The sequence below is a fragment of the Rissa tridactyla genome, chromosome 4, assembly GCF_028500815.1.
Source record: "Rissa tridactyla isolate bRisTri1 chromosome 4, bRisTri1.patW.cur.20221130, whole genome shotgun sequence".
NCBI classification, from domain to species: Eukaryota; Metazoa; Chordata; class Aves; order Charadriiformes; family Laridae; genus Rissa; species Rissa tridactyla.
The window spans coordinates 22,328,746-22,342,616 of NC_071469.1; the positions used below are offsets into that span (position 1 = coordinate 22,328,746).

At 44.3% G+C, this 13,871-nt stretch overlaps 1 protein-coding gene across 3 annotated transcripts; it reads right to left on the minus strand.

Annotated features, from left to right (window-relative positions):
* Positions 1-2,009: 2,009 nt before the first annotated feature.
* PSMC1 (proteasome 26S subunit, ATPase 1) lies at positions 2,010-11,064 on the minus strand. Of its 3 annotated transcripts, none has more exons than XM_054201291.1 (11): positions 11,002-11,064; positions 10,185-10,238; positions 9,233-9,329; positions 8,698-8,822; positions 8,033-8,218; positions 7,703-7,831; positions 6,689-6,785; positions 6,326-6,515; positions 4,960-5,111; positions 3,060-3,259; positions 2,010-2,317 (listed from the first exon to the last, which is right to left on the minus strand). In XM_054201291.1, exons 1-11 carry the CDS (start codon positions 11,002-11,004, stop codon positions 2,183-2,185), a joined length of 1,368 nt encoding a protein of 455 aa, XP_054057266.1. In that variant the 5' UTR covers positions 11,005-11,064; the 3' UTR covers positions 2,010-2,182. The 3 variants fall into 3 exon arrangements, with proteins under 3 accessions (XP_054057266.1, XP_054057267.1, XP_054057268.1); XM_054201292.1 differs by having other exon boundaries at positions 3,060-3,214; positions 11,002-11,063; XM_054201293.1 differs by lacking the exon at positions 11,002-11,064 and adding an exon at positions 10,830-10,848.
* Positions 11,065-13,871: the final 2,807 nt, after the last annotated feature.

Below are 13,871 nucleotides of genomic sequence, written 5' to 3' on the forward strand. Positions count from 1 at the left end.
TTTTTGCTCTCCCATGAAAACAAAATGCCGTTTCTTCTAAAGACCTGAAAGGGACATGGAGAAGGGGAAGCTTGGTTGTGCTCCTGCTTGTGTTTCTGGTAGAATCACAGAGCGTCCCAGGCTGGGAGGGGCCTGGAAAGATCGTCTTGTCCAGCCTGTCGTGAGAAAGGGAGCCCAGGTCTATCTGGCGCCCTGTCCAATCGCATCTTGAAAACCTCCAGTGATGGCTCTTGTTTTAGTCACTTTTCCACGCATCCCCTTTCCTTTGCACAGCTTCTCCTCACGCTGCGGCCTTCACTTGGGATGGTCAGAAGCTGCTCATTTACTGCAGGAGCTCCTGGAGTCCTGCCTTTTAATTCCGATTCCAGTAACTTTTTCGGTCCCAATGGGGAATATACTCACTGTTCATTTTCTCCTCATCTTTATTACTTTTGTATTGATCTTTGTGACTCGAGTTCAGAAATGTTGGAGGAAGTGGTGGAAGTTAATTTCTGCTGCAAAAGGTAAGAATTTAATTTTCAAATGTGTTTCTTTTTCAGTTGCTGTGGTGGTAGACAGGGTACCAGAACACAGTTCTTGGTTTAGCTTAATCTATCGCTTCTAGATGGCATTACAGCCATGTCCCAAAAGGGAAGGGGAAAAAAAAAAAAAAAAAAAAAAAAGCGTTGCTTGCCACACATGTCATAAAGCTCTTCAGCCCCTCAAGCAATGATGAGATCAACTGCCACGATTAGAAAGTGCTAAAAAATCACTGGCTTTTTGTGACCTTTCCAAGGAGGCAGATCTCATAAGGTTTACAAGAATGGGTAATAAAACTTTGCTTCTTGTTTTTCTATCTCCAGATGAAAAACAACTCTATTTCAGGGTTCCTGTCATCCAGATTAAATAAAAGACTCCATGCAGCTGTAGGGTTTGCTTTTAACAATGAACCACATAATTTTTACCCAGAAAACCAAAATGTGCTGGCCTTGCTGCCACCATTGTTGTTACGGCACTGGCAGTTAGCAGAGGGATTTGCGCTGTGTTTAACTCCACTGTCTCTTCCTGGCCAGCGTTTGCTCCTGCAGAAAGTTTCCAGAACAAAGACTGCACATTGCTTAACTGTGGTCTGTATATGGAACTTTATATAAACCTTAAAAATCACATGGACAACACTTAGAAAGTAATTAATTAGAACTTAACGAGTCCTTCACAAAAGTACACTGCCCAGAGTACTTAATAAGCAGTATCTGCATCGTTACAACTTGGCAAAACAGAAATCTAACTCCTGTGGGGGTGGGGCTGCAGGCAATGAATGTGTTTAGAGGGGAAGAATTCCTTTTCAGATTACGCTGCAGAACAGCAGGCAGGTGACTCACAGTTTGAGTTTGTCCCTGTGTGACAGACCACGCACCTCAGGTGTTCCCTGCCTGCGCTGCGACAGTCCCTGCTGGGTGGCGCAGGGCTGTAGAACTCCCCACTGTGCTGGGTGCCTTTTAGAGACATTCTCTGACTCAGAGGAGTGAGGAAAGCATGTTTATGTAATGAACAAATCTATAAACTCTATAAACTGTTACCTTATTCAAACATGTTTAGAGCTTTAGACTGAGACTACTAATGAGTGTTCCCCTTGCTTTCACGTAAGCACACGTGCTAGATAGAGCTGGGTGCTTTTTAAAGTGTATCGGACTGTTACTTAAGGTTGCATGTTTTTTCATTAATTTTTACATATAGATGACTTAAGACACTGAGGTTTGTCAAAAGTTACTTTTGTCCTTGTTACTTAAGCCATTCAAAGAGATAAAGAAAAGTAATTACTGTAAGAAGAGCTGCAATTAACACAGCAGCTGTAAAAGACTCACCTCCCAAGGACCAACAGGTGGGGAACCGGCGCAGTGTGTCCTGGCAGCACAGTGGGGTGGGTCATGGAGAAAATAACTCCTGTAGCACCACCATATTTTCTTGGAAATAAGCTCAACGAAAGCAACAGACAGTTCCACGTAAATAGCAGGCCTTTGCCACCAAAACTGTTCGGTTCAAATAAAAGCTTTATTGGGAAATTAAGTATTACACTGACTGAGAAATCACAGCCCACCAGGATTTAACCTCTTCAAGAATGAAAATGAGCCAGACTATGTGATTTTACACAAGACTGTCATCAGCACGGAAACAGCTTCTGACAGTCCCCAAAGAGACAGGTGACTTAAAGGTACAGTCCCTCGGGGGTTCCCTCCTGCTTCTTGTAGAGAACATTCTCTTTAGACTTTTTGAAGTCTTCATTTGTAACTTTCATTCGCCGTTCCCTCAAAGCCATCAGTCCAGCTTCCGTACAAATTGCCTGCAACAGAGAAAGCCAGAACACATTCCTATCTCTGCACACCTCAGAAGGTGGCAGCACCCTCATACTGCTCCAGTTGACTCTCCAGTAGAAGTGAAGAGTGTTAACAAAACTTAATTCTTAAAATTCTTAAGTTTGGTATTGTTCAGTAGCAATCTGGGTAAAGCTAGATGAGCGTAACGCTTTGGTGACAGGAATGCAGCCTCATAACAGCTGCATTATCCTCCTGCAAGGGGATAAAGTAATGCCATGTTTGGTCAAGCCCATTTGCGTGGTAACTCTACCACGTGTGCCATCTGCTTTAGAAAAGCAGACTAAGTACAGCTGAAGCTTCTTCATCTACAGTTGCATTTTTATCTGCTTGCAACGGAGTCTCTAAAAATGCTGCTTATCCTGCACTATCTTAAATAATGTTTAAGATATCTTGCATGTTTGTGCAAGATTCCACATTCCACTCCTCATTTCCACTTTGCTACTTTTAAAGTTTCTTATTCAGATAAGACAGGTGCGTACTCTTACCAAGACAAGCTACCTCATAATTAGAGTTTTGATAAGTTTCCCATTTGTAAAGCTGAGTACGTGTCACTCAGAAAAGGTTATTTTTAAAGCCACACAACTGTCCCTCAGTGATGTAACCACAGGTAATTTGAGAACAGTTTCAATACACGTTTTTTGGATGCAGTAAAAAAAAGTGAGGCTTAATTTGCGTTTTGAAGTATAAACAATGGTGATGTACACTGACCTTAATATCTGCACCACTGAGATCATCTTTTGCCATAATCAGCTCATCCAGAGTCACATCGTCTGCCAACGTCATCCTGCTTGTGTGAATCTGAAAGATTCGTTTCTTGGTCTTTTCGTCGGGTAGAGGGAACTCAATTTTCCTATCAATGCGTCCTGTGCAAGAGAAAAGTTCAGTCGTAGGATTTTTGCATGCAGCTACTGGAAACAGAGCAGGAAGAACATTTCAAGGTTAGACTGACGGTAACAGCTTCTTCACACCACGATCGTGACTTTGAGTAGAAAGTGAGATTGGACTATCCTGTCCACAATAAACAGGAAGCTACTACAGCTGAAAGATCCCGTGCTGCTGGAAAGGTCTGTGTCACTGCAGGCAAGACAAGCCACACCTGGGAAACATGAGAAACCATTGGCTTCCTTGAGCTGCATATAAATATAAAAAAAGCCAATGTGTCATAGCGCAGAAAGGTACTAATGAAATACTTACATTCTTGTAGTAAGTTTTATTCTACTCTAAAATTACATTTAGCTCTAAAGTTTATTTAGCCTGTGTTTATGTGGCAGAAAATTAAATCACTGTGGCAACTTGAAGAACTTCCTCCCTATATAACCAGCCTCCTAAAAAAACTGCAAGTTCTTCCTGAAGAAGGAAGGTTTTGCTGCAAGTCCCTACCAGAGGTTTCCTTTATGTCAGTAGGGACCTTTGGATGTTCTGATACTCTTTGTTCCAACTTTAATGAGTGATCTTTTTAAACATATTTCCATCCCTGGATCACTCTTTTCTTTGTTTTTATACTATCATTTCTAAAGAAGGGTTGATGGCACCACGTAGGATATTCCAGACTACCCCACACAATGGTAAATCAGTCTGCCGAGCTGCTAGAAGTGCCTTTGTTGCTCACACAACAGTTATAATTTAAGTACTAACCAGTGTAGGAAGTTTCCTTCCAACAACTTTTAGATCATCGTCGTTTGTCTTTTAATACCGGTACAGTATTTTCTCCTCTGTGCTCCAACAGCACCTGGTTTTGACTTGGAGGGGTAAGGTAACAGTGACAAAGGGTGACAAAAGCAGACCTTTTGAAAACAAACACTCCTCAGCAACTTTGTACTGTGGAGGTGTTTTCTAAACTCCTACAGTCTGGTGACTGTTCAGAGTAGGTCTTTGACAAATTCATCTTACCTCATTACCTTTGCTCTCCATCTTACCTCTATTACTTTAGATGGAGTATCTTCACAACCTCTTCAATACTTACGGTTTACTTGAGGACACTAACGGGAGGCTTAGCTTATTCCTTTGCTCTCCGTGTTGCTTTCTAACTTCTGATTTAACAGACCCCACAGAGGTGTTATGTTTTGGTACATTTTTAGTGGCCATTGGAAAATGTGCCTGTTCAAGCTCTTGACTCATCACATGATACATAAGTCAAAATAAGGTATTTCTTCTCACTCACTTGTCCACCCAATGACAGCAGCGTGCCTGGTCAGTAAGGAAGCAGCTGCTTTCCTGGCATCAAAATCCAGCTCTCGTTGTTCCAGGTGTAAGTTCTCATGGATGGAGCAGGAGTGGTACCAGCTGCTGCAGACGTTAACGAAACGCTGCTGCGGCACTAGAGCTTGCCTTAACAATAACTTTAAATAGCTGTGCCTTCTTAATACAGAGGAAGAATGTTCAAATTGTTTCTGTATATATGAGAGGAACGAACACATTTCTTCTCTTCCATTGTTTTTGGAAACTCGTGAATGGGTTCCAATTTTAACAGATGCACCAACACAGATGAGACGGTGAATAAAGACAAACCAGTAACTTGCATTCTTTTTACCGGCCCGAGTTTGTTGAGTTATGACAAGTCCTTTCATAAGAAAAGTGACTTAAGCACACACGGTGGGAAGGCTCTTACCTGGCCTAATTAAAGCTGGGTCCAGCGTTTCTATTCTGTTTGTAGCCATGATAACTTTAACATCCCCCCGCGAGTCAAACCCATCCAGTTGGTTCAGCAGCTCCAGCATCGTGCGCTGGATCTCTCTCTCCCCACCTGAATTTGAGTCATACCTGAAGAAAATAATATACAAATTTAAGAACATACTTCACACAACTACCATAAACATATAAACAAAATAGTGTGGTGTTTACTTTTTTTCAAAAGCCGTAACAGATTATTTTTTTTTTAATTTAATGTTCACCCATAGGAAACAAAAAGCAAGTTTTCTGAATCATATCGCGACGTCTAGGTAAGTAAAGAGACACTGAACTATTCTTGTAGCTGGGGAAAAAATACAGGTTGTCACTCATTTTTCCATGTCAGAGCGTTTCCCAATGCAGGCAGCTCTAACTGCGCAACTTTTAACCTTACTCATATGGATCCTGGTTTAACTGCACTTCTTGAAACACAGGTACCAGTGGCTGTATTCCTCTGCTTTGTAGCTCAGCCGTTTCATTTTGCTGATCTCAGACCAAACAATCTACACCCAGAACAGCTCACCCACGTTTAGGAACAGTTTGAAGCAACATAATATTTATGAAGAATTCCGTGTGTTACGCACTTCACCATCGGTCCAATCCTTTCCACATACAATGAAATACACGGGGCAGAAGCTGCCTTACCCTGGAACTTCAGCCGTGTAGTAACATGTATGAGCACCTTTTTATTTATTTAAAAAACATTTGACTACTTTAAAGACAATTTGTATTGGATAGTTCCAACCAGCCTACGGAATTTGCAAAGTAATACGACTTGCACACAGGCTGAGCAATAGTTTAGTGTGGCACAAGCAATGCTTCTCCGTGACATCACACTCTGTAACTTACCACAGAATATTCTAAGAACTTAAGTATTTAGCCACCAATCTGGAGAGGCAAATGATAAATAGATATCTTCTCTATGAAGTACACTGCTTCAATGCAGAATCGCTAAAGCCAATTACGGTATATTTGGATTTGCACTTAAAGGATACCACAGGAACTTACACACAGTGCCTCTTTCTGTTTAAGATATTCCACCATAGAGATGCTACCAGGTAGACAGAAGAGAGATTAAGTCTCTGGTCATATCTACTTAACATGAAAAGGTTGTGATATATTTTAATTTCAAACAAGTTCTTTGAAGTTTTACTTGTTAAAAATGCTTACATCAAAAAGAGTATTATGAAAATGGCAGCAAAGCTAAGAAATTGAATATCACTGCGGTTGCAAAAGCAGTGTTTCTAGTAAACCTTTTATTGTCCCTGGCGATACTCGTTTGTGAGGTGGGAGCCAGAATACTGTACCTCTTTGTGCCGATGGCATCAATTTCGTCGATGAAGACAATCGACGGAGCGTGCTCTTCAGCCACACGGAACAGTTCGCGCACCAGCTTTGGACCGTCACCCAAGTATTTCTGTATAAGTTCTGAACCAACCACTCTCAGGAAGGTTGCTGAAGTTTGGTTTGCCACTGCTTTGGCTAGTAAGGTTTTACCTATTTTTAGTTGGAAAGAAATACTGTTATTAGTTTGCAGGGAAAAAAAAGAAAAAGTGCTTTAACAAAACAGTCATATGAAATTTGTGACAGACTTGGCAACGGTTCAATCCTAACCAAGCACAATTTCACTCATGTTAGCTCAGCAGAGCTGTTGCTGTACTGTAAAATACCTGTGCCAGGTGGGCCATACAGAATGACTCCTTTGGGTGGCTTTATGCCCATCTCTTCATAATATTCAGGATGGGTGAGAGGAAGCTCCACAGACTCCTGCAGCACAGGAAAAAATGCAACTGAGGTTTTTATAAAGAGCGCGCACTCTCCACAGAAGTGCTGTGGGCATCTTGAGAACAGCATTAATAAAAGTACCAAAGGCAAAAAGAACTTAACTAATTTCAGGACAGACCTTGAAAAATATGTAAATACGTGTCTCTGCTGCCTCCAATGCTAAGGCAACTACTCTATTTGAACAGGTCTGCCTACCGTTTCCACTTGACATGTGGAAAAGAAGCAGCGAGTGTTCCCCTTCCTCCAACCTAAACGCATCATCCCGAGTTTGGAATGTGGGGGTTCCTGACTCCCAAACACTCATGCAGGATCTTGGGGTAGGGAGGCCCTTTATGAAACGATGCCTTCCACCAGGAGTTACTGGATCCTACAGATCAGTATTTTAAGAGCATTTGTGATTTTGGATGCCTACCCAAATCAAAAGGGTTGCGTTTTACCAGAGTTCAGACAGAGCTCTGCTGGTAGTTAAAAAACAAAAACACAGAACCAAATAACCAACAAAAGCAAACAAAACAAACCAAAAAACCCCTACCCACCAAATATCCTCAGAATGCAAGGCATCAGACCCTCAAAACAACCTCTGTGCTTGTTAGAATTTAACTCTTATCTTGCAACAATCAATAACTTTACAAGTTACATGTTGCAAAATACTAAAGTTATTGCAGAGGTTTTATGAGAGCTGCGAAAGGTTTGTGTGCACAGGCGTTGTGAACGGGGGTGCCACCCGCCCACTTAAGTGAGTTAGGCCTGTAGGTCTGCCCAGCAAAACCAAATGAAGAAATGCGCTACAGCACGACACTACAGGAAGAGCAGCTGGTCCCGTTGTTAGACTGTTGAGCTCCCAGCACAACAGCTATTTGCTAGCTTACTTAACAGTGTCAATTAGTACAACCGAATACCTTGATTTCTTGAATCTGGTTGTCGAGGCCACCGATGTCAGCATATGTTTCTTGAGGCGCTTTCTCCACTTTCATCACAGTAACTAAAGGGTCTGTGTCATCCATCAGGACTCCTATCACAGCATGAACCTAGTTCAACCATTAAGAGTTGTCAAAGAAAGCAAGCACCATTACCAGTACAAGCTCAAACCTAAACCCAATGCTCATCTGTTCAGGTGCATGAAATAAACAGCATTAGCTCTCAGACCCTACGATCCTGTGATTCTCAAGAAAAAAGCACAGTTAAAAACAGTACAAGAACTCGTGCGTCGTTTTATAAAAACAACTCGCCTTATGATTTAGCAAAACTGAGCAGCCTGGCTCCAGCAGATCCTTGTCCACAAAAGAGAGAATACTGACGTAGTGTTCCGATCCTACTGATGTGGACACGATAGCGTGGTTGTCATCGATGATCTCCTCCAAGGTACCCACGGACATCGGCGTTCCTCTCAGATCATCCACCTTTGATCTTTCTTCCTGTTGCCGAGAAGAATCCAAGAAACAACTCAAAAACAAAGGCAAAAACATTCTTGTACAACGCTGGCTCAACAGTTCGCACCCAACGGAACAGAACCAGCCTTTGGTATTGTTGTTTCACTGCCCTAAAAAAGGCCTAAGAGCATAGGCCAGAAACTAATTCCACTATTATTTTAGTTCTATGCTATGGCCGCTATTACGTGGACGCGCATAGCTAGAATATTCTTTCTTTCTGTATTGATGGGTATCTGGGAGCTACACTTTGACAGACCACTAAGAAACAGAAAAACACTGTGGCCTCATCTCATTAAACCATGAGAAAAAAAATCCTGTTTTCTGGACAGTAATTGAGATTTCATGAAGAACTGTAATATACACAATATGTACATTCATGGCACTTTATTTCCATTGCTTTTGTATGAAGTAGTTTACATTAGAGCATTTATTGTATTAGAAGTAACAGTTCACTCAAACCTCACCTCTTGTTTTTCTTCCAAAGGTTTCATCTGTTCTTGATTTCTGATAAATTCTTCCTCCATTAGGAGGTAATCTTTAATTCTCTCCAACTTCAACAATTTGAGTCTGCACTGTGTGTGAGGAGTCACTGTAATCAGAGTAGAATCACAATATTTTAGACCGAGTTTGACATGGTACCAACAATTCACTAATTCATTACTAGAAATTCTGCTTTATTTTCCAACACTAACTTCTATATGAACAGCAGTCACTATTTTACTTGTCCCATGGTAATTCTAGGTAAAAGACATTTTTAAAAGATAAAAGTTTCCCCTGCGTTTCTCCTCATTTCAATCTCTCTCTGTCTCCCTCTCTTACCCAGGAATTCATGGGCATAACAATAATCTTATTTTGTGTTTTTATGTTAATTAGAAATAAAATTACATTTGTCCTTCTGTTTAATCATTTGTGACCTACATCCAGACAGATCTAGAGGACAGGACGGCTCTGCACTTCTCTAAGAGCCCACAGGGCTGCCGGGGCAGGCAGAACGCTTACCCAGGGGGAGTTTGCTGGCAGCATCTGGTCCCTTTGTTTTCTTCTTCTTTTTCCCCACTCTGGTTGGAACTGGAGGTTCATATTTCTTCTTCTTATCCTTAGTCGTAAAAACAATTCCACGAAAAAAATAAAATCAGGATATTAACAACGAAAAGATACAGACAGATGATAGGCACACAAACAGAGAGCGAGCTCAACTTAAGCTGAATGACTACATAACAAAATTGTCTCCTTTATGATATATAGCGAGAAGTCCAGAAGAAATATTATTCTTATTTTTTAAAAAAGTTCAAAAATTTATCCTCCTGCTTATTTTACATCTCTAATTTAGATTTCTACCAATTTTCAATGAACATAGAATGGGGAAGGCTAAAGCCTGAAGTAAATCACAAACAAAACTCATCCATGACAGGATGAGGAAAATACTGAATCTGAACATTTCTGTTGCATTTTAATCAATAGGTAACGCGCATTCAGTTTGCCAGCTTAGACAGAGCTTGCCAGGAACGTTATACTTCCATCTCCAAAGGAAACTGGAAAGGCCTCTAATGGTCCACAACATGAAGTACTGACCTCATGTAGATGACGGTATGATGTCATTTTCAAACCAAAACCAGTTACTTAAGTGACAGCTCAAAGGCAGTCTTTCCTGACCCAAACAGATTTATAGTTTTATTCCTTTTAAAAAGAAATTACTACTGTGAAATAATTTCAGTTTTCCTTTACAGTCAAGACCCCTTTTCTGTTTTTGAACAGCAACCTGTTTTCTCCAGCGTGCAACCAGAAGAGAGAAGACATTTCACCAAAGCTAGCAAGAGTGTAATTTTATGCGTTTCAGAGTACAAAACCAAAAAAAATAAATTGTAAAACAAAGCCTACGGCAGCCAGCCTCTATAGTAGCATATCTGTACTTCATTCTTTAAGTAAAAGCACTTCTTTTGTTTTTAGTTACCTTGTCATCCTTCTTGCCACCACCAGGACCATGTCCACCACTCTGACTTTGACCCTAAGTAGAAAGAAAAATAAACCAACAGCCAAATGTAAGTACACCACTATGAATCTTGAAACCTTTCCATGGAAAGAAATGCTGTAATTAGATTTCTCCTACCTAAACAGAGTACTAATATATTCCAATTAATGGCCAAAAGTCAGTGACTAAAGAGAAGCGTGGACTTATGAGGCAGGGAAGGGCATGGTCATGGGTCTGGTTTTGACTCCTTCGGCACGGCGCTGTTTGACCACATAGCAGTGTAGCTCATTCCGCGCCACTGTAAATTAACGCGCAGCGCTACGCGACGCGTCTCACAGAAAGTTCTCCCTCGCTCTCCCGTCGGCTGATTTACCCGCCCGTCAGCACCACAGGCCGGTCCCGCTGCGGCAGAGACCCGCTGCCCGGGGGCAGCCCGGCCCCACCGGGGCGCTGCCCAGACCCGCCGGGCGATGCCGCGACCGGGGCTGGCGCGGCCCTGCGGACCCCGGCGACAAGGACCGAGGAGCGAGGCGAGCCTCCCGCGGCGGCGAGCCCCGCCTCGCCCACACCCACACCCCCGCCCGGCCCCGGCGCGCCCGGCCGCGCTGCCCCCTATAGGCTCCGCGCCTGCGGTGACTCCGCAAAACGCCGAGCGATGGCGGTGGGATGCCGGAAGAGGCCCGCCGCCGCCACCCCCCGCTCCAGCTCCGCGCCGCCGACCACCCCGCTCCGCGCCGCCCCGGCCGCGCTGTCGCCGCCGCTGCGTCGGGCCGGCCCCGAGAGCGGGCCGCCGCCTCACCATCCTGCCCCGCCGCCGCACCGGAAGTGCTACCCCGACGGCGCCCGACGCAGCGGCGGCGACGTCACTACGGGGCGCGGCAAGGGCCAAGCGCGACAGGCGGCGCGGGCGGGGCGAAGGCGTTGCGGGACGCGAGGCAGCGGGTCACGCGCGGCGGTCGTTGGCGGTCGCTCGTGCCCCCTCAGCTGGGCCCGCCGCCGCGCCGCCCCGCGCTCGGTCCGTGCCCGTTTGCCCCCGCGTTGTCGGCCGTGAGGCGGCCCTTCGGGGTGCCGGGCCAGTACCGAGCGGCAGAGGGCTCCGCGCCGCCGCAGCTGAACGCCCGGGAGGAGTGGGAGCCGCAGCGGGCAGCGTCCCGCGCCGGTGTCTGTGTTTGCTTTGAGACCCCTTTAGTTCCTCAGACCTCCGGGTTGTAGGCCGTGGATTCGTGTGTATTGATACAAGCGAAAGCCGCCCGGCTGTCGTTCCACCTGCGGGCGGTCAAAAGCGTGTCTAAATCAGTTCTCTTGAGTGCAGTGGAGAAAAAGCAGTGTCTGTGGTGTTGACAGATGCTTTGTGGTCACATTTCAACTACTACTTAAGTTGCAATAGCTTTTGAATAGAATTTCAGATAAATAACACTTTTCTTTACAGAAGAAACGTGTAATGGCCAAGCAGAGATGATATTTTCACTGGTCTGCCAACAGCAGTGTTTGCTTCAAAAGTGTGAAACTGCCTTCTCTGCCATAGAAACCTACAAGAAAGAGTTGTTTCCCCATGAGATATTTCTCAGGTGTTCATAGAATCACAGAACGTGTTGGGTTGGAAGGGACCTTTAAAGGTCACCTAGTCCAACCCCCCTGCAGTCAGCAGGGACATCTTCAGCTAGATCAGGTTGCTCAGAGCCTCATCAAGCCTGGCCTTGAATGTCTCCAGGGATGGGGCCTCCACTACCGATCTGGGCAACCTGTTCCAGTGTCTCACCACCCTCATTGTAAACAACTTCTTCCTAATGTCTAATCTAAACCTGCCCTGCTCTAGTTTAAAACCATTGCCCCTCGTCCTATGGCTACATGCCCTCGCAAACAGCCCCTCCCCAGCTTTCCTGTAGGCCCCCTTCAGATACTGGAAGGCTGCTATAAGGTTTCTCCAGGCTGAACAACCCCAACTCTCTCAACCTGTCTTCCTAGGAAAGGTGCTCCAGCCCTCTGATCATCTTCGTATTCTTATAGTTTAGTTCACATCAAAACAAGAAGCTCATGATCCCTATTAAAGTGCATAATAACTAGCTGACGCAGTGTTAATATCCATAAAAAAAGATATTAAAACCTCTGAATATGCTGGGAAAGTATGCCTTAATCCTGGTAGTTCAAGTTACCTCCCTTAAGCACTGCTACTTAACCACTAAGAGATGGGTCTTCCTGGAAAGACCAAAACACTCTGGTTGTGTTGTGCCACACTTGGAAATGTTAAAGAGCATGCAGTTCTTGGCGGCTTGGGGAGTGGTCCTGCTCCTGTCGGGTGTCATGGGATACGTCATATATGTCACGTCATATGCCATCATGAAGAATTCATGGGTCACAACTTAGCCTCGCACATACTGCAAACTCTGCTTTTTCACAGGCCTGTGGAAGAAGGTACGTGAGCGCTGTAGAGGACAGCAGCTCTAAAGCTCAGGAGAGTAGCCTGAAGTAGGGAAAGGAACAAAACCAGAGCTAATGTTTTACAACATGGATGGAAGGATCTTCTACTGAGACTGTGTCTGGACTAGTATATTGTGCTGCTTGCAGCAAATGTTTTCAGAGTGCTACCCGTGCTGGTTGTTCTCCACCTGTAGCGTGAGCTGCCATGTATTTTGCCTGTTCCAACAATATAAACAGACGTTCATTCTGTGTGTAGTGTGCCAGTAGCTCTTCTTCCAAAAGTTTGTTTTCCTGTAATGTTTTTCCATCTGTGTTTTCAAAATAAATGAAGGCATCCAGCCTTGGTTTAAAGTTATTTGCAGAGGGAGTAACCAGAAAAGCTCTTGGTAATGAAAGAAGAAATGGAAATACAAAGCAAAGAAAGTGAGGGGGGGTTTGTTTATCTGGGAATGAAATCTCAGCTTCAGGAGCCTTAACTGCCAAGAGGGAAGAGACACTGTGACCTCTCTGTTAGGACTTGTTGCTGTGAGCTGACCTGTGTGGGAGCGTAGAAGCAGAGGAGGAAGAGTTGCAAATATTCTTTGTGACCTGTATTTAAAGTTATGGTTTTTTTTTTCCCTGGATCTGATGCTCCCTTTCATCTCTTGCATCAGCCAGTCAATAAAAAAGCATAATATTTTTGTGTATAAGAAATGCTCTTCCCATGGGTAGCACTGTAAGAACACTGGTAAAGTTTTCAGGAAATCCCTCCCTCCAGATAAACATAACATTTATACCTACAATGAGCTCCACCAGTCTGTGACATCCCTGGGGAGATGCTGTAGAAACTTCCAGTGTCTGCTTTTGTCATTCCTGAAGGTCAAGCACAAACTGGACACAACTGTGTGCTCAATCCAGAACCAAACGCCTGTTTTGGGTTGAGTCTGTTTTACACTGTGTCCTTGCACCAGAGGCCCCGTCCTTGCGCCGTTTGCGTCCCGCAGTGGCTGCTCCCGGCCTGCCCACCCCACGACAGAAGCGGCTGCCGGCTCTGCGGGAGCGCTGGCTGCGTGATGGAGGAACTTGGGGGATCTGCAGGTACTTTCTCTTCTTTGAGCTGAAAGCTCCGTGATGAGATATTGCGGGGTTGTGCGGGGAGTCAGTATGGAAGGACGGGGTCTTTTGTGAGCGTCACTATCAACAGAGAGGTTTTAATCAAGCCGAGGGTGTAGTCTAAAAATCCTTACATTCTGCTTTCACCCCGTTAACCAT

Coding starts and splice junctions, on each gene's coding strand:
- PSMC1 (XM_054201291.1), bottom strand. Junction 7,832..8,032: donor CAGTTTTGCTAAATCATAAG/GCGAGTTGTTTT, acceptor TGGTTGAACTAG/GTTCATGCTGTGATAGGAGT. Junction 3,260..4,959: donor CCCAGCTTTAATTAGGCCAG/GTAAGAGCCTTC, acceptor CTCTGTTTCCAG/TAGCTGCATGCAAAAATCCT.